The 19,480-nt window shown below is 42.3% G+C and overlaps 1 protein-coding gene and 1 long non-coding RNA gene across 7 annotated transcripts in view; one reads left to right on the top strand and one right to left on the bottom strand.

Moving 5' to 3' along the window:
• Positions 1 to 19,480, top strand: part of LOC115618494 — a 73,655-nt gene that overhangs the window by 32,664 nt on the left and 21,511 nt on the right. The gene's annotated exons all lie outside the window — the stretch shown is intronic.
• Positions 10,423 to 19,480, bottom strand: part of UNC5D (unc-5 netrin receptor D) — a 138,616-nt gene continuing 129,558 nt past the window's right edge. For all 6 annotated transcript variants that reach the window (XM_030510116.1, XM_030510114.1, XM_030510111.1 and 3 more), the window contains one exon: positions 10,423 to 18,164. In XM_030510116.1, coding sequence (XP_030365976.1) covers positions 17,960 to 18,164 — 205 coding nt within the window. In that variant the 3' untranslated portion in view covers positions 10,423 to 17,959. The remainder of the gene's footprint in view (positions 18,165 to 19,480) is intronic.

The raw sequence follows: 19,480 nt of genomic DNA, 5'->3' as shown, positions 1-19,480 counted from the left end.
AGCTAAAGGATTTGTTATTTATGTAGCATCACCTGTGTGCATAGTGCATCCTGGGTCTGAGACACTTCCAGCCTCGAGACCCTGCCCTTGGCATTCCTTTTTCCTTCCTCTGCAAAGAATTTCTCCCGTGTTCCCGTGGTCAGGTTGCTCTAACTGCTGATTTAATGTAAAGTCTATTCAGTTTGGTTCTGAATGTGAAAATTAACCCACTCAAACGCTGTTGATTGCTTTAATTTCTACAGTGATGTAGCACTATAAGGCAGCAGTGCGTCTCTTTTCTTTGAGGACTCTACGTTTCAGTAGCCTGTAATATTAACAATTAATGCTCAGATATCTAGGATGGGTTTACTCTAATTTTAATAAAAGGCTTTGAAGGAAGGGTCAGTGAACTGTAAGAAATCAATCTTTCATAAGCAGTCTTTGGTTCTCATTGAAATATTTATGAATGATAAAGCTATCTTGACAAGGCAAAGTTCAGCACAGAGGCCAGTCGTGACAACATGACAAGGTTTCATAACAGACTGTGTGTATAATTAAAACAAGAATGTAGAATGAAAACAGAAGATGTGTCTGTTTCATTACCCAAGGCTTCAAGGAGTAGTAATCTGATGTGACTGCGTATTGCAAGAGGCTCTTCCTGAGTTCCATCTAATGAAGACATCCCAGAGAACATAACTATGAGCAAGTGAATAAAACCTGTTCATTTAAACTTTAGGATTTCTTAGCTTGATGAATGAGCAGGAAAGGCTCACAAGTTATGGCTTGGGAGCTGGCTGGCAGTAAGGAAGCAGTCGTGTTCCATGAGTTAGGAATGTGAAGTGAAAATGCACTAGTACGAAGCACTGACTTTGAAGGTGGGACTGAGCTGTTGGTTTTGAGTGGTGTCTCTTGGTGCTTTGAGGTCACTGCTTGGTGAGATTTCTGCTTGAGAAGTTGGTTGGTATAAGGTATATTTGCTGGAGCTAGAAGATAGAAACTGTTTGTGGACTCCCTGCCACCATAAATTTCACTTCATGTTATAGTAGGATTTGAAAAGCCTTTCTAGTAGATGGACTCTCCTGGTTCTCCTCCATCTCAGGCACCAGCCAGTGTTAGCAGCTGCTTTGCATTGGTTCAAACCTCAAAAAGGTGTTAGGTCTCCAGAACAGAACCCCATGTTTGAGCTTTGACTTGCTGGTTGCTGAATGAGAAGTGAAGACACAATGATAAACGTTTGTCGGTGGGAGAAGTGTGTATCTTCAATTGCAAGATCTTTCTGTTTATTACTTACTTGAATGACATTATCCACACAGGCTGTTGAAATCATTGCATAAAAGGGAAGGAGAAAGCTAGCTAAATTGCATTATAAAACACAATCTACATCAACAGCAATACATTAATTTAGAGTAAAATTAGCAACCTTCTGCTAACAGAATAATGACTATTTGTAGAGGTTCATCATAGTAAAAAATAAAGGAAGGAGAAGCCCTAATTTGTGATTGTTAATTCACACCCTCAGCGCTATTGTAAGAAAAACTCAGTGTGAACAAAGCAATAATCTGCCTGGTATTCTTGGAGACAAACACAAATGCTGGTTACCCAGTGCCATTATTTCACCACATCCCATCTTAATTACAATGAGAAACACGGAGGATAAAAGAGTCATTTCAGATTAGACAAAGCCATTGCTTCCCTAAGCTTCTTAGCATTAGTTCTTTCTGGGGCTTGTTTTGTTCTTGGCTGTCCTTCTTGCCTTCATGTGAGGGTGCATATTCTGTGAGGGCTATCAGGACTCAGCAATACCTCACACCTGACCCAGCCTCACGGGATTCTAATGTAGCAAGAAGGTTTCTCCAAATCCAAGTTAAGTCTAACTCATGTTATTACTTGCTCCATCTGTTTTTTAATGGTAGTATGAGCCAGTCAGGTTCTGTCTCTCATTCTGCCCATCAGAAGGAACTGTGTTCCTTACTTATCCACATAGACACTGACATAATCCTCATACACTGGGCTGCCTGCCAGTACGTTTTTGAAGTGCATTGCTCCCGACTCGTGTGTTCATCTTACTTGTAACATGATTGATTTCAGTCACTGGGCCAGAAATGCCCTTCCAAATTGTCACTGCTTAAGGGCACCGCTCAAGAAAAATACAGACACAAATCATGGCCCAAATAAAAAGGTCAACTGGTATTGAATTAGTTCATTTACAGAACTCTGTGGAATTAGCAATGTACTCTTAAATTGCTTCTTGATTGAGGACTTTTGCCTCATTAATCCTGAACAACCTCTGAACAGTGTTAAAGTCTAGCAAAGAAATGAGTGAGGCTTCAGAAACCTTGCGCACATCCTGGGCTACAGAAGGCAACTTCCTGATACTGAAGTACACAGACAGCAGCAGAGTGTCTGTAAAGCAGCATCCCTTTGTTGGCCATAATGACATTCCCCTACTTTTGCCATCAGAGGCTCAAGCTGATAAGTTACCTTCATATACCCACAGCCCAGAGTTGGTTTTGTATAATCCTGAGGGGTCTAAGAGACAGTTGTAGTAGAAATAGGGTGTGTTAGTGCAGGCACGGCCATGCACAGCTTTGGGATCAGTCTGACCAATGTGAGATGAGGGAGACAGGCCCATAGGTTTCTTCAAAGAAAATTAATACAATATATTTCCTCCAGTGACTCCCTCCTCCTGTCACTGATGCAGTAGTTTCTCATCTAGTTCTCTCCTGGCTTCTTACCTTTGTGGTATTCTGACATTCACTATTGTTTTAGGCTTCTCTTTGTTTCTCATTTTCATTTCTTTCTTTCTTTCCTTTGAAAAAGAAAGAAATTTGGCTCTTATTTATCCGAAGTCTGTTCTTGCTGATGCCTGTGTACTGTATCATTGAGCTCTCTCACTGGACAAAACAGAGTTTGTCTCTCCAGGTAAACAGAGTTTGCAAGTGCTGGCTGGTTTAGAACTGCTGCCAGGTTAATATTGCAATGTTACAGATGTCTTCAGGCTGTTTGTTAATATATTCCTCCTCTCCCTTTCCCTCCACTCCCCTTAATCTCTTTCAAAGAAGAGAGGTCTGTCTTGTGTGTCTAAATATCACCACTGCAGCAAACATTGCACCTCGCTTTGCACATAGAAACGGCAAATTACCTGTGTGATGTTAATACTCTGATCTTTGTCTTTCCTCACCCATCTTCGTAGGTGCTGTTTGTCCCCCTGACCCAGACCTGCACATGTAAATTAGACTGTGAACTCTCCCGCTCGGGGAGCAGGGCTTGCTTTAAGAACTGCTCTGTAAAATACCTCAGAACATTTTTGGTGCTGTTATGAATAATAATGAGGATAATGAGGCCATTTCCCTTGTTAGTGATCAAAAAACTCCTGCAAGGACCGGGAAGGATGGAAAGAGTTCTTTGCTTTCTCTTGCAGCTTCCCCCCAGTCAGCAGGAGCATTCCCTGAGCTTGGTAGGTAGTCAGGGAAGGGCACTTCCATGTCTTATTCCATTTGTTTCCCACCTCCCACATTTCTGTAGCATCATACAGCTGAGCGGATGCTTCTGTGTATGTCTGCACACCCCTCCCTTGCTTTTATTAATGTCAGAAGACATTCTCAGCCCTGCAGGGGACAGCCAGCATTACCGTCTGCTCTCATGTTGAGTTATTAATTTAACCAAAAATTTCAATTTCAGATAGCCTGAGGTTAGGCTCCTGCATTGGCAGCCCCTCATCATTCCAGGAGTGTCCCTAGTAATAACCTTTGACTGCCTCATTACCTTTTTGCAGGCATAATAGCACCATGGACTGTGGGATTAAAAGAAGCAGGGATAAAAATGGTGCATGCTTGTCTAGGGTATTTCCTGATGGTTTCTTTACCTGTTCAGGAAAACGACCATCTTTGCAGCACGTGACTTATTCTTCAAGAAGTATCAGGGGAAAAGGCACTTTTTAAGACCAACATCCATTTTTTTTTGGATACATATCTGGAAACCATATTGCAGGGTTTTAATGAGGCTGCTGTTTGCAAAGATCTTTCTCCAAGTGTGTTAGGTGGGAGAGAGTATTAAAAGGAAAAAGTAATTAGTGAAGGACAAAACACAAGGGAAGAAAATCGCAGCACCTTTTCCTCAGTCAGATTTTAATTGAATTTGGATGCAGCAAAACTGCTAAGCTCTTTTTTCCCCCCATAAATGTTAAGTACAGACAGTTCACCACTCTATTACAGCCCCATAAATTAGTTTGATTGTAGCACGTCCTTTGCAGAACAACTGTTGCTCCCTCTAAAAGTTTGTAAATCAAGCCTAAGCTTAATGTACTTTTTGTTCCCTTGGATTTTAATATGATTGGTGTTTTCATAAACCCAGGATCTCTGTTGCCTGTTTCCCACTTGGTCCCTGTTCCCTGAATCTCACACTTTTGTGCATGGCTTTGAGAAGCAGATGATTGTGATAATGAGTAGTAAATAATTGCTTGACGTGGGAAGCTTCTCAGAAGCAAAACCAAATGTTTCCAGGTAATGAGAGGGAAAATACATCTGTGTCTATATGAACTGGGGAGAAAGAAATGGAAGGTCCTGCTTTCAGAAGCGTTCATCACGCACAAATGGTGTGACATTTCTCAAAAGGCCTCAGCTTCTAATTAGCACCTTTAAAAAGTCATATTTTACCAGAAGACGTGTGTGTCCCAGCAACGGGAAGACTTGGCTGCTGTGCTTTGGAAAGATGTAGGATGTACCTATGTAGTTAAGGAAAGCTGTCTTATACCTGGGGAGCAGCCAGAGTGGTTTTAAGGTCTGTTTGTATCTTTCTAGCTGTGAGATGCTGCACATAACTTCGAGGACATAGGTAGGGTAAACTAAAGGGAGTTACAGCAGCCTGGTTGTGGCTGCTTTGAGGACAAGCATGTTTGTGTGGGGAAGGGAATGCCAGGAGAAAAATACCAATTTTACTTTGGATTTACTTCATTTTAAGGGAGTGTGAGTGCTCTGGGTGCATCACCAGTAAAGAGAAATGACCGAGCATTTGCAGATCTTGAAAGAAGTTGGCTTTGGGGAGGAAAGGTAAAATCAGAGCAGAGCTGGTCAGCAAAGATAATGCCTGAGTGGGCAAGGGAACAGAGCTACTGAGAGGAGGGAGGTGACGGTGTGGCTGTGAGAATGGCAGTGCTGTGCCTTCTCTTTCTAGCAGATCTCCGAGTGCATTAGGGAAATAATACAGCCTTATATATGAAAGATAAGGAAAGACAGTGCAAGGAAACTGCCCGTTCCAAGTATCATAGAATTGAGAATTGATTTGATCTTCATATTCCCAGGTCTGTAACTTCAGTATAAAACCATCCTTCTCCTCCCTTGATGGGAGTTACAGAGTTTCTGTAGTGTATATCCATCTTCATGTGCTGCTATACAGAATCATGATTTGTCCATTCATATTTGATTTAAATGACCATTTTACTTTTAGATTTTTACTTCATTACAAGAAACATGATATAAACCAATGCTTTTATTTTTACTTCTCCTTTCAATAATGGGTGTCCTCACTTTTCTAGCAACACACCCCATTTTAAAGCAGATGCACATCATGTTTTATAGAAATACTTGGTTTCACTACATTTCTTCCATTCAAAACTAAACTAGTTGCAAAGACTCAGTGTTCTTACTTCTTTAGAGTATGACTGTAGTTCTTGAAATCCCCAGAGGCAGCTGGCATAGGAGTAATGGTGACTGAAAAGACTTTGCTGCTGGGATGGTAGAGGTGCTCCCAGGCTTGCTGCTTCCACTGGTGTGCTGGAAAGTGTTGAATAACCAGCTGGGTCATTTCTGCTCAGTTGCAGTAATTTATTGTCTCACTGAATCCAGATTTCCTGAATGTTAATGAAAAAAATACCCATCACGCCAGCTCATGCCATTCTCTTTTATGACCTTATTAAATCTTACACTTTCTTATCATGCGGTGACAATTACTGGCGTATAGGACAGAGCTGCTTCTCTGCATCAGCCATGGCATGTACACTTTCCCTTGTCACCCGTGCTGGCTGAGTGATTTAGACCAAATGAGCAGTCCTGGGAGAGATCTTTACACTCTTTGACAGGATGATATAACAAGAGAAAGGCCATTACCAAATACAAAAGAATAAGCAGAAGGGAGAAGGCAGGTGAGGAATGGCAAAGTAAATCTTTACATCTGTCACTTCATAATAAAATAACCTTCATGTTAAGATTTAATAAGCTGGTTTATCCCACTAAAGAGGGAGGCAAATACTGTCATCCTGCCTATCCCAAGCATTTTTGGCACAAGATATACCTGGTTACAGAGGCAGGAGTGGAGGGGGGGGGCATGTGTGTGTACACACACAGACTAATAAGGTGGGAGACTTCCCAGTGTATTCTCTCACCTTATTAATGTGATGTTTCTGCCTCTGAAATCAACCCAGTGCAGAAATGTCTGTGTCTGCAGGCAAAACTAAACTTAGGCTCTCTCTACAGTGGTACAGTGAGACTAAAAGACTTCAGTAAATGACTGTTTTGTTTTGATATACTCCCAGAAAAGCAGTGTTACTTTTTCACGTCATGAGAATTTCTAAGCTCTTGCATTGATGTCAGTAGTTATTCTTCAGCTACCTTTCTCATTAATTCCATAGAAAAATGATGCTTGGAGCAGTCATGATTAAGAGCTAAGAGCCCTCCTTGGCAGAGAAGTGTGCTTTACTCCTGGGTGATTCAAAACAGACCACTTCTAATATTTCTAATAGAAGGAACCAAACTTTTTAAAGGGCCCACTTTAAAGCTTATTTTGCACTCTGGAAGGCATGTTTTAAGAGCTAATGGTTTATTCATATGTAAACCAGCCATGCTAATAATGTGTTTTGCCTATTATAATACATAACTCGGTGCCACACTATAGAGGCAGTTGTGTGGTCCTGTCTGATAAATGCAATCACAAAACTGTCTAAGCCACATTGGTTTTGTCAGCTGCCTCAGCCCTCTAAGAAAAACACTGCTTAGTTTTTACAGTGTTCCTTAACAGTGTTGGTGAATAATACATTATTTATATACACATGCAGATCTGACCCCTGAGGTACCAGCCACTGCGTAAGAAAGATTGTCCATGCTCTGAGGAGTTATAGTAGATAATGGGTTTTGTGGGTTTTGGAGGGTAGAGGAGGCGGAAGTATTGCTGTATTCTGTTTAGAGTGAGGACCTCAAATCAGGTAACTGTTGTCACACACAAACTGCAGCACAGAATTACACCCACCCGAGTTCCAGCTGCGTGTGTCGTCTTTTTCTCTTATTCTCTCTTTTCCAGTAGGTTTTACTACCTTAAGCAAGGTCATTAGACTTTTCTAGGCTAGCAGTATAATGCCATTCCACCAGGGAATTAACCATTGCACAGGCTGGCACTGTGCAGCCACCAGTGAAGCACTACATTCAGTAAAGACATCGTTCAGCAGTTCTCCAGTGAAGAAACCAGCAGAGGAGGCAGTAGTTCAAAGCGCTCGAGATGTGCCATCTGGCCCTCAAGGTCCCTCCTCTGTGATCTGTGAGATGCTGGGGGGTGTGCTTTGAGGCATGGGGAGGAGGGCTGCTTCCTTTAGGTTATCATTCACCTGTTTTGAAATCAAGGCTGGGAGTCGAACAACTCATTGTAGCAGAGTTCATGCTTCACCTTTGAGAGGACAGAGTATGTTGATCAAACGCTGCACATCTTCAGCACAGCTTTTGGTGTCAGAGCGGGACTTGCCGGTGGGATAGTGGTGGGGCTGCATCTTGTACAAAGTCTGTCTGATTTTCTGACGGGTGAGAGATTCTCCCACACTGGAAAAACAAACTGAAGTTACTCGAGGGCAGATAGTTTCGATGCCGCATTGAGAAGCGTGAAGTTGATGGCAACAATTCCTAACCAGCAGATCTTCTGGACGTGAAGCACAGTGACAGCACTTGACAGCCCTCTGACAGCTCTCCTGGGTTTCAGGGAGGGGAGTGCTTCCAAATGCATTATGGAAGGGTTTCAATTAAAATAGGTAAAAGTCTGCAGCACTATTTTGTTTCCTTCCTGAGGAGGGAAGAAACATTCCAGCTGCTCCAACCACAGGCAATGCTAGGGTGTCCCCTTGCTGGGTAATTGCCGTGGCAGATATTGGTAATCTCTGCAAAATGTAGCAATGCATCAGTGATTTGGATTCCTGAGGGTGGTTTTTTACGAACAAAGCTTTCTGTAGGACTTGAGGCATTGACCATTACTTAAAGTTTGAATCTGCTTGTGGCTGCTGTTATTTAGTAAATAAAGCTGACAGGGGAAAAAGCAAACAAAACCAGAGGAAGGGAAGATAGCCTTGAAGCCGTGGGATATATTGGAATACCAACTACGTAAAATCAAACCAGTATCTCGCAAGTAGAAGAGGAAAAAAATATGTAAAAAAGCACAAACCTCCTCAGCAGGGGACAGATTGGGATTTATTCAGTTTAGTTTAAATTAGTCTGTGGTGTTTGTAACCAGGAGTAGTTCTCTCCAGCGTTGCCTCCTGTCACAACAGAAGGGTTAGAGGATTTGAGTAAGCAACCAAATGGCCTTAAAACAAAACAGAAACACACGCAGGGAGAGAATCCATTTCTTTCCTTATCTTTATCTACCAGCCAAAGCCCTCCTTCCTGCCATGAACTCTATACTGGCACCATTGACAACTGTTGTTGTCATACTGCACCAGCATCTCCTGTGCTATACAACAGGGCCCTGGGGAAAGCCAGTGTCACAAAACAAGTCAGTGCCCCGTTCAAGTGACCGGCCACCACGGTAGCTGTGAAGGCAGCTCACTATTCCTCACAGGTTCTGTGGAGACAGAACAGGACTGAAAACCAGACAAGGGGGTGCACTTGGTTGGGCTGAAGCACATCAGCACTCTTTAACTGAGCTATCATACATTCAGTGACCATACGCTGATTTTACTAGAGCCATAGCTTCTTACAGTAATTTTATAATCAGAGGAAAAAAGCAAATTCTCTTTAGTAATGCAAAATACCCTTGTGTTTTTGGGTGCTGCTCCCATGTGTGATGTAGTGGCGTGCAGCAGGGCATTAGATGTGGATGGGGCACTGTGCATGCGGGAGGGAATGTGGCGTGTAAAGGAGGAGGATGCTCCTGTGCTCAGTGGAGGCCATAATTCTGTTTGGAGATATCCGAGAGCAGCCTCCACTTACAGGGTAATTTCTCAGTGGCTGTTCAATGAATCACAATGCAGTGAACTTCTTACAGTAACATATGTTACTTCTCTGCAAATATAATTAATCATGAATAATTTTACAATGAATGGCAAAGGCAGTTAACATGGTAGGCCTATTTATTATAAAGGGTGGTCATTACATTATATGGTGTATATCTTGGATAATAACTTAAATGCATGTAATAAAATGTTTGAAGGCTATTTTGATTTATAACAGCTTGTCCCAGCATCCCCTGTGATGTATCTATTAATAGTACACTTTATACCATCTCACTTAAGGTGGGTGCCATCTCCAGGGTCTCATTTTGTCACACACGTATGTGTGTTAATGTGACACAGTGGTAAATGGAGTGTAGATCAGATCCATCCAGAGAAGGGCTGTGTACTGCTCAACCCCCCCCAGTGTTGCTCTGGCTTAATCCAAGGGTTCCTGGTGTCTTCTAACCAAACTGGTGACAGGCAGATGTGGGTGCCTCTGAGGAAGATGAGCACCAGTGATTGTGGTACCCGTGCAGGTTGTGATGTGTCACTGATAGCAGTCAGGGGCGCTCTGATTACAGGACTGAGTGCTCTATTTGCTGACAGGCTATTTCCATTCTTTTAAGTGGGATCTATGGTTATGAGCTCATGTGTATGGGAAGGATTAATCAGGAGAATGAGTTCTTGTCTCGGTAAAGGGTATTACAAATCCAAAAGTTACATTTACGTGGTAATGGGAACAGAACTCCAGAGATGTGGGATTCAAGGTACAACCACTTACAGGATGTAGCAATGGAGTTACCTGCATTTTAGAGGGAATGGGCGGTGTGTATGCATCCACAGAGAGGCTCTGCATCTGTCTTGCAAAAAGCAGAGTAATAGATGGTGGTTTTGCAGTGCAAAGGATAGAGATGTCCTAGTCTTGGAGCGGGGCTTGGACCTGTCTTCAGGCACATAGGGCACTGCAGTGAAATACCTGCAACAATGTGTTAGGCAGAACAGAACTGGCATTCTTTGGGTCATGGTTCAGGCTAGTGAGAAAGCAGGCTGATACTCCTGAATTGTTTCAGTGTTGTCAGTAAAGGGTAAACTTCACTTCTGGTCCTATTCCTGTAGATTTAGCAAGTTTCCTGGAAGAAGGTGACCTGTACACAGTTTTCCAGTGTAAACTCCCATCCAAGGCTCACTCTGAGCATCCCAAACCACTCATATCACAACATCTTGTTTTATCCCATGAAATGAATGTGCCATTCACACAGTAATCGAAGATGTCAGTAAAAGACTCTTTATTCATAAATAACTGATATGCAGTAATTTACGTCTGTACATTTATCTCCAAAAGGCCATAGCCATACAGGATTTGCAAACTCTACAGAAAACATCCAAACTGTCCATTATTACTTTTTCAGTACAATATAACACAGCTGTTTGGCATTACCAAATATATATATGTATATATATTTATATATGTACATGTGCTGAAAAAAGAAGCCAGTGCAGCCTTTTCCAAGGAGTCTTTCCCAAGTATTTTACTGTACAACATTCAGAATTTACATTGATAGAACAAGGCACAGAAAGTGTGGTATGAAGCCAAGGCCATGCTTTTTATTTCATGTTCTTCTGTCTCTCTTCCCTACTCCTTCAGCTTCATACTCAAGAAAGCATTCAAACCTCTGCTCTTTTTTCAGTTCTAAACACACTGAAAGCGGGGGGAGGGAAGAACGCTCAGTCAGCTGAGCCCAAACCAGCATTGTCAGAACCCATTCACTGCTAAAATAAAGGAGCAGAAGAGAAGGTTGGTCTCTAGAGGAATACTTGTGGGTTTTCCCTTGTTTAAAAGAAATTAGTATTAATTTTGTAGTTGCTTAGGTTGAAGTTCCCCCTTCACCTAAAGGCTGATCAGAAGTGTTGAAGGTTGCAATAGCAATGTTGCAGTTAGTTAGCTCTAGTCATGCATACCACTGTTTGAAATCCCACCAACTGACCAGCATCACATCTTACTTCCAAATCAACAAGAGGTGTACACTTGATGTTCTTGTACCATGTATGAACTGAGATCAGCAGAGTCATAGTGGGTATGAATTTAGTCAAGAGGAGGCAGCTACATCTCCCGAGTCACCATTCTACGATGTCAGTTGGCTGTTCCCAACTATATACCAGAAGTATGTATATGCCACATCCCCAGTAAGGCATATCTGTCTGTGTGTGTGTGATACTGATGGATTGGGGAACTGTGTGAGGTTCAATAATGGGATCTGGGCTTTAGATTGAAAGTGGAAAGAATGCAAAAGTCTACAGCTTCATGTAAAAATATTCCTCCCTCCAACTTCAGTGCACAAATAGGGGAAAACTGAAGGAATTGCTTGAAAAGATACCATCACTGTAAGGTTCATATTCCAAATTTCAGTATGGGAAATACCAGGTCTTATATTTTTTTTAAACTGCAAAACCAAAGCTTCAGTCAGTTCTAAGTGTGGATGTGGTAGGAAACGTTCTGGTTGCCTGTAGCAGACATCACTGTTAGATCCATGTCTTCCCCCTCCTGCTGTGTCAGCAAAAACTTTAACCAGGCTTGGTGCAGAACACCCTTAACTTCATTTTGTGCTACACATTTCCTTTTGGGATTAGACAATAATATTTATATACAGAGACCAGATAACACAGGGGTTTGACATCATCTTAAATCTGCAGAAGTACATTCTCAACCAAGGTTATCACACCAGGGGCAGACAGACTAAGTAGCTGCTGACAAAACCACGGCTCTACAGTAGGTGAGTGTCTAACCTCATTAGATTACAGTACACTACATCACAGATCAGGGACGGGTGCCTAATCACCACATCCCTTAGCTAAGTTTTCACAAGTGACTTCAGCTCTAGTTACCCTGTGACAGCAAGGCAAGGAGGCTACCCCCGAACCCCGGCTCGCCTGGATTCCCTTGGAAAGCACAAACCAGTCAATACAACTGAACAGCTTATTTAAAAGCAGCTTTTGCAATAGCTTGAAAATTACAATACACCCCTACCCACCCAAGCCCCAGACAAGAAACACTAGTAGAATTTGTACTATTCACCTCTAATACAAAAAATAGTGGCAAATTCCTAGACATTTATGTTCTTTTTGGACAGAACAGTGAACATGGACACTGACAGGTTTAACTTGCGGCAGTAGAACGTCGGTTCTGTTTTCTGCATTGTGGACGCTGTCACTATCAGATGCTCCTCCAAGTGATTCTTTAATCTTAGAGTGGTTTATTTACCTTTGTCCATGATGGAAAGGAGATTTTTGCTGCTGTTTATGCTAGTATTGGCGATGAGAGAAAAGAGCTAGACTGTGTGTTACTAGGAAATGATTCGTGATCTTTTGCCAGCATATCGAGTTTTAGTTGTTGCTACAGGTACTGTGTGTGTTCTAGAGCTAGTACTTTGAGTTACTGTGTTTGCTCAGGAATCCTTTATGCTTTAAGAATTTTAACTAGACAATCATTAGCTATCCAAGGAAGGATACACATGCCATTCCACACGCTGCCTCTTCTGAAGCAGGAATAGTGTCAAGGGAGTAATTTTACCAAAGCACATCCCACAAACCACAGCTGCTGGAAAACATTCTTCAGTAGGTTCGACATGGGAAAGGTTCTCAGTGAAGAATGTTAACCATGTCCTCTGCTGTGGGAAAAGTGGGAGAACTTCCTAGGAATAATTCAGATTAGGAAAAGAAAGGCTAGAAAGAGAAATCATCAGATGATTCACAGTTGTGAAGGACTCAGAAATAATTTCCTGGTTTCCACTCAGTTAATTACAACCCAAGAAAAAGAATGCAGCTCTTTGCCTTTATCTGTGCTTTAAAGGCAGAAACAGAGTGGGGGGGGAGGGATAAATTCCAATCACAAACAGAATCCCACAACAGTTCCTCACCTGTTTTAGCTGCACTATATGCATAAGCTGTATTTTTTGTAGTGGAGAATATTCCCTGGAATTGATCAGTTACTGAACGTTTTAAAACTCTCACATAGTGCTATCTTTGAATTAAAACCAAAAATGCACCTTTAGGATGCTGCTACTACCACAGCCATAGAATCACAGAAAGGTTTGGGCTGGAAAGGACCTTAAGATCATCCATGGGCAGGGACACCTCACTCTAGACCATGTCACTCAAGACTCTGTCCAGTGACAACATCCCTGTTGTAGTGATTTACACTGAGTAAGCTTCTCTCTTCACCTGCTGAAGGCAACCTGTGCACAGGCCTGTGGAGGAGGAGAGCAGCTCTTGCCAGAGCTGATGATAATAACAAAGATGGTGCCCTATATTTGAAGAGAATTATTGATCTCTGTTCATCTATCACAAAAAGCCCAGTAAAATTTCTGTGGGAGTCCATCTGGGTTTTACAGGTCTTGCACTGGTAGATAGATGAAGGTTGAATTTAACTCTGCAGAGCAGGACTCCTTTCCTGGCGGCTTGAAAGGATTCTAATGTAAACCAGCAAGACTGTGCAAAAGCAGTGTGGTGAGACTGTAAATGAGCTTTAGGATGCTGCAGTCTGGCAGAGCTGTGAAGTGCCCCAGTTTGGTGAGAAACTGTAAGTCAGTTTTCAAATGCAACTCTTCGGCTGGATCCTGAATGACTCACAGCACAGGAGTATCCAGGAGAAGGGCTGAGGATGAAAACATGCTCGAGCAGGTCCTTTAGTGATGTGAAATCACAGTGGCCATTCCCCCATATGGCACCCGGGGCTGCAGGATGGAATCTCATGGGGTAACATAACATCTTTATAGCTTGTGAAGAGCCCTTAAGAATACTTTTTCAAAAGTCATAATGTAGGAACTAGAGGAAGGGAATACATTTTTAATTCCTGGCCTCTAATGCTGTTTTAGATGCTCCTTTACTGCTGGGTTTTGGATCGTATCAACACATATATGGATACAGATTTCCAAAAAATCTTTTTAATATAGATGTTAAAAATGTGCTTCTGGAATTTTAAGATTGCTAATAATTTATTTATAGCACTGGAATAGAAATTCTGATTTATTCTGAGAAAATACTATATTGCAAAGCATACTTAGAGCAGGCTCGTGGGGAGCTGGCAAAAGTCAGTTGCTTTCTAATGTAGCAAATAGGAGACAAACATTTAACACCTTTTACGTGTATTGTTTAGCTCTGTTAATGGTAACAAAACCCATGTGGCTGCCTGACTTACATGGCAGCAGAAACATTTACCTTAAAAGCATTTTAATTTCTCCATCTCTAAAACTCTGCATAAAAAGAGAGGAGAAGTGGCATAAGCCGCTGGAAGTGCCAAGTGCTGTCAGCATCCTCCAGTGCCACCCATGCCAAACAGCAGAAGGAGCATCCAAAACCAGGCAGGTCTACCCAGACCCATCAGGTCCTCACCAGCTACAAAGGGAACAGGAAAAACCTGGAGCCTATTTTTCCACTCCCAGGTTTCCATTTCTTATTGTTCAGTTACTACCTAGCAATAACAGCAAGGATGTCCAGATTAGAACAGACAAGAGGTTTTCTGTCTGCACAAGAGTGTGAGTGGGAACGATGGGTGAGAGAAGCCTGCTGAAGGATGGACAAGGTGATTCAGCAGCGGTTACTTGGTATCCTGGTTACGCAGGACGAGGGGAACCTAGTGCAATGGTCAGGCAGCACGTGATAAACAAAAGGAAGCTTGGAAAGGAAGGGCTGTTTAAAGAACACAAGAGATGGTCGTGGCACTTGTTTCTCCTGGATAGCGCTCATGAAGGCCAAGTGTTTCAGTGGGATCTAAAGGGATCAGTCAAGTTTTTGGAGGACAGTATCAGTGGTTCTTAGACACAGTGGTTCAGATGCAACTCCCTGCTGAGCAATTCCCTTAGTACAGGGCATATTACTTATACTGTTTCCTGGTCCCTATTAGGGATACCACACAGGACTACATGGATTTTCACCTGACAGTATGGCAGTTCTTGTAGAACTCTGGGTGTACAGCTGGATAAGCTCCTGTTAGCATGGTTTGGTTAGTGTTTCAAACCCCATTCCAGTGGGAGGAAGGTAAATTGGTAGTATTGTGATATTTCCAATCCACTTAAACAGTACAAGAGCATCAAAACAAGAAGAGGTTAGAATAAAACCAAGAGTTTTTGATTCAGAGTCACAAAAAATAGTATCAGTAACAAAGCTGCTGCTTTAGCAAAGGTGAAGACAGGAATCAAAACCTAAAGGGAAACAACAACAGTCCACTGAGTGACACAGAACTGTAATCTTACCTCAGTCCCCAGACTGAAGGGTTTCTTTTCTAGCATTGTAAGCAACTTTGACATCTATTCCTTTTCAGTAGGTTAATGCAGACACTAGGCTTGATGGGATTTTTGTGTCTAACTGGGATTTGGTGTCCAACCCAGAGCCCTTCCCTCTGAAGGCCCCTTTGGATGTACTTCAGAGGAGGTCAGCCTGGCCAGCTGCTGGTTTCTCTCTCTCTGGGCCTTGCTGAGCATTCCATAGGCAGCATGGGGTGTCTCTGTACATGGAGGTTTCTCAAAGCTGCCTAAGTCTTGGAAGTGAACACCGTGCGTTTCCTGAGATACAGCTTTTGGGTTGAAGCTCTGTGCTCAGCTCTGTCACAAACCCACAAAACCAAGACCCCAGGTCTTGGGTGTAGCTCACATTGGGAAAACGAGGGGATACAGGCAGCTCTTTGGAATGACACGAGTATGTCCCAGCACGTGCAGGGTGGTGCTTTGCTCTCTGCTGTGCTAGGGAACAGAAGCTAGTTTGAAAATTAAAACTGCATCTGAGGAGAAGCTGAGCACAAATTAACTGCCCGAGAGCGCAGTTAAACCTGGAGCTGGTTTCCCAGACAACCACAGCTCACTAAAGCTCCGTCGCTTCTCTGTGGATGCCATTCCCTATTTTTACTTAATTCCTGACATTTTGTCCAATGAAGAACAGGTTTCTGAGGAGGAGGACTGGAAGTCACTAGAAATATAATTCAAACACAGATAGAACCATGTGCTGCTGAAAACAGTGACAGCTTGCAGCCAAAGCAGCAGGTATTTTTGTCTCAGCCGCAAATATGCTTACAGCCATTATAATTTCCCACTGCAAACAGGAACTCTCATGTCAGGCTGCATGAAATACTAAAGTGCAGAAAATGTTGAGGGAAGTCTTAAGTATTTGTAAGTCTAACACTATTCCAGCCTGCTGAGCAGGGCAAGCAATGAGATTTGCAGTTTTAGAGCAGCAAGAACAAGCAAAGGTTTAAATCAAGAGTAGTTCATCATAACCTTTCAGGACTGGAACCTGGGTAAGGAAACGGGTTCAGATTATTACAGATTTGCACACTGAGTACCTACCCTGTGGCCTATCGTGCTGCTCTTGGCCAAATACAGGGGAAAAAACCCAGAGTGCTTGTTTTCCATTCCTTGCATTTCCATAAAGCTCCTAAAATCTTGGGTTTGTTCCTGCTTTATACTGATGGTGTTCCTCTCACCAACACTGACAGCCCAGGGCTGGAGCGCCTTGGTTCATTTTAAAGAATATATAAGTAAAGTAAAACTAATAGTTAAATTTGGCTGAGTACCAGTCCCACTCGCTCACAGTGACAGCTCTTTTTGGTTCAGTTGAAGTAATAAATTATTCTTGTATGAAATGGATAAAAAATGAGGAGCATTCTCTAGCTAGATTCTGGGTAAATCTGGTGGTAAATGCCATGTTTGTAACTAAACCACGTGTAACAACGCAGCCAAGCTTCACATCCTGTGAGATTTCCAGGTTTCCAATGGAATGAAGCCCATTTTTGGCAGGACCCTGTGGGGTTGATTGTTTCAGTCTGAAACCAAACCAAAATTAAGCTGTGCTGATTGATTGACTTCACCTTGACTTTTTAGTTTAGCCTCAGTACCTAAAGTAAGCAAAAAATGTGTAAACTTGCTAAAATAGGGCTGGTGATTTCCCGTGTGTTTTTTGGTTATTTAAATCCACCCCCGAAGAAACATTTTTGGACTAAATGAACATTTGCAGACCGAGAACTTGAGAAAATCTCTCTCAGGCACACACTAATTCCACAGAGGAGGGGTTTGTTCTGTTCCTTTGTTAACAGACCAAGCAGGAAAGCTCTGCAGCAGCAGTACATTCATTAAGCGACTGAATGTTTAAAAGGAACTGGTCGGAATACACATGATATCAATTAAAGAGTTACAAGATCCTCTAATTCCTCAAACATGTGAACGGGAGGTGGCCAGATTCTCAGTTTTCCTGTAGCAGATACAAAGGGACAACTGATGCTGTTGAATGGCATCTTAAACCCACTCTAAGTGTGGTAAGTTGGAGCTGCAGGACAAAGGGGGCTCCAGGCCCCAAGAAGCCAAATCTTTAAACCAGGATTAACCTCTAGTGGCTTCAAATATTCCATATCATATTCAATGATTTCCTCTAGGCTTTATATCAGCATTACTGTTTCCTGAAATGTCATAATATTCATGACATTATGTGATAAATTATGTCATAATATTTACCTTTTATGGCTCTGTGTCTCATTCCTTCCTGCCCCAGGAATGCCAGATGCGTAGTTTTGTTTTTGACATTAAACCATGGTTTTTAAATGAGAGAGGACAGGGAGAAGCTTGTGTTTTCCTTATTATTGAGAGGATTTTTTAAATAGAGCTGCTTCTGCTCCTCCAACTGAAAACTGCATTGTGGAACTGAGTGTCTGTTTCCATACAGACCCTGATGTGCAGAAACCCTTATTTCCTCCCTGCCAAAGAGAATCTCTAGTGTCATAGTCAAAGCTGGCCGTCAGTTCTTGAATGGAGAGAGTAACTAAAGTCCATTTTGCCTGCTGTAGTTGAAGTCGGGCTCCTCGACCTCAGTTTCTGTTATGTCCGAGATTTTGGAGTGTGTCCTTCCTATTTCTTCCAGGGCACAGGCTAGGGAGTCAAGGTCACCGTCGTGTTGATGTCGGGCTTCCCAGAGGTCCAGAATGACGGCAGATGGACTGCTTTGTGTAGCAAAATAGGAGAGATTCCTAAAGGGAGGGGTGAAACAGAGAGGATGAGGAGCAGCATAGACTGTAGGTACCACGAATGTGAAAGTGTCCTGGTGTGCCTAGCACTGTCAGTGTGTTTAAAACCCAAAAACAGCGAGGGAGAGGAATTATGTCACTTAAATTGATGCTTGTGATTATGAAGACATGACATCTTTTAATTTGTGAATTTGTCTTTGATTAATATGTAGTTTTTAGGACTTGGCAGGGGTAATATCTGCAAAGAATTTGGTAAAACGAAGTGTTTACCTTAAGCACATTACCTTGTAACTCCTATTTAAGGGCTTTAGACATACTGATATGAATAAATACATTAACTATATATTCACAAGCATAAATGTTATTATGCATTTGTATTACATTAAGATACAGATCTAAATATGGGAAGAAACAGATGAACCTGTAGCACAGAAAAGCGAATTTGGACTTGAATGTTTGGCTTTTTAAACCAGCTCCAAGATAATTAAATATTTACTACTGACCATTTCTGGACTGTTCTCATCAGTAAAAATCAGGCAGAAACCATTGTTTTCCTCAGGCTTTGCTAATTCCCTTCCCTCAGGACATTTGTCTCTATTGGAGATGGAAAGCGAACATACAGTGAATAGTGTGTGTATGTGTAGTACAACTCTGGCTTTGAAGAAGTTCCTTGTAGCCACAACAGGAACCATTCCAGTGCATTGCCAGAAAAGATTCCTGTCTCCACTGAGGAGCTGAAGCCAGGCTGTTACTCTTGCCAAGTAACACCTTGACTTCAGCAGAACTACTGGTATGGCAGTGGCCTGTGTTGTGAAATAGCTGGGGAAATATTATGGAATATGCTGCACAGCAGATATGTGGGAATCTGTGCAGTCAAGTGTTCATGCTCCACCATCTGGGTTGTTTAAACTGCTAAACAGCTTCCTTTTTCTACCTGTTAATTTGATTTTAGCAAACGAGATACTGCAAAGACCCTACACCAGGTGTCTTACACAGTCACTGTAGTGTCTCCCTGTAGTACATGGTCTCTCAACCCCCTGAGGAAGAGAAATCTCCTCCAGCTTCCTCTGCACATGAGGAATGGAAACAAGGGAGGTGACAGTGCCTGGCAGTGGGTATCAGACACTGCTAAGTAAAGCAGAACTTTCTGATTCTCTCAGTGCTGCAAGACTATAAATCTCTGTTTTCTTTGGTTCAGATGTGGTTTATTGAGATGCCCAGGCAAAACAACTCATCACTGAAAAGTTATTTGGCTTGACTGAAGTATTCCTCTGCCCTCTTGGGAACGTATTTATGGTGGTTGTGACAGTCAGAAATTA

This window comes from Strigops habroptila, chromosome 21 (assembly GCF_004027225.2).
Source record: "Strigops habroptila isolate Jane chromosome 21, bStrHab1.2.pri, whole genome shotgun sequence".
Lineage (NCBI taxonomy): Eukaryota > Metazoa > Chordata > Aves > Psittaciformes > Psittacidae > Strigops > Strigops habroptila.
This window is presented reverse-complemented; position numbering and strand designations above follow the sequence as displayed.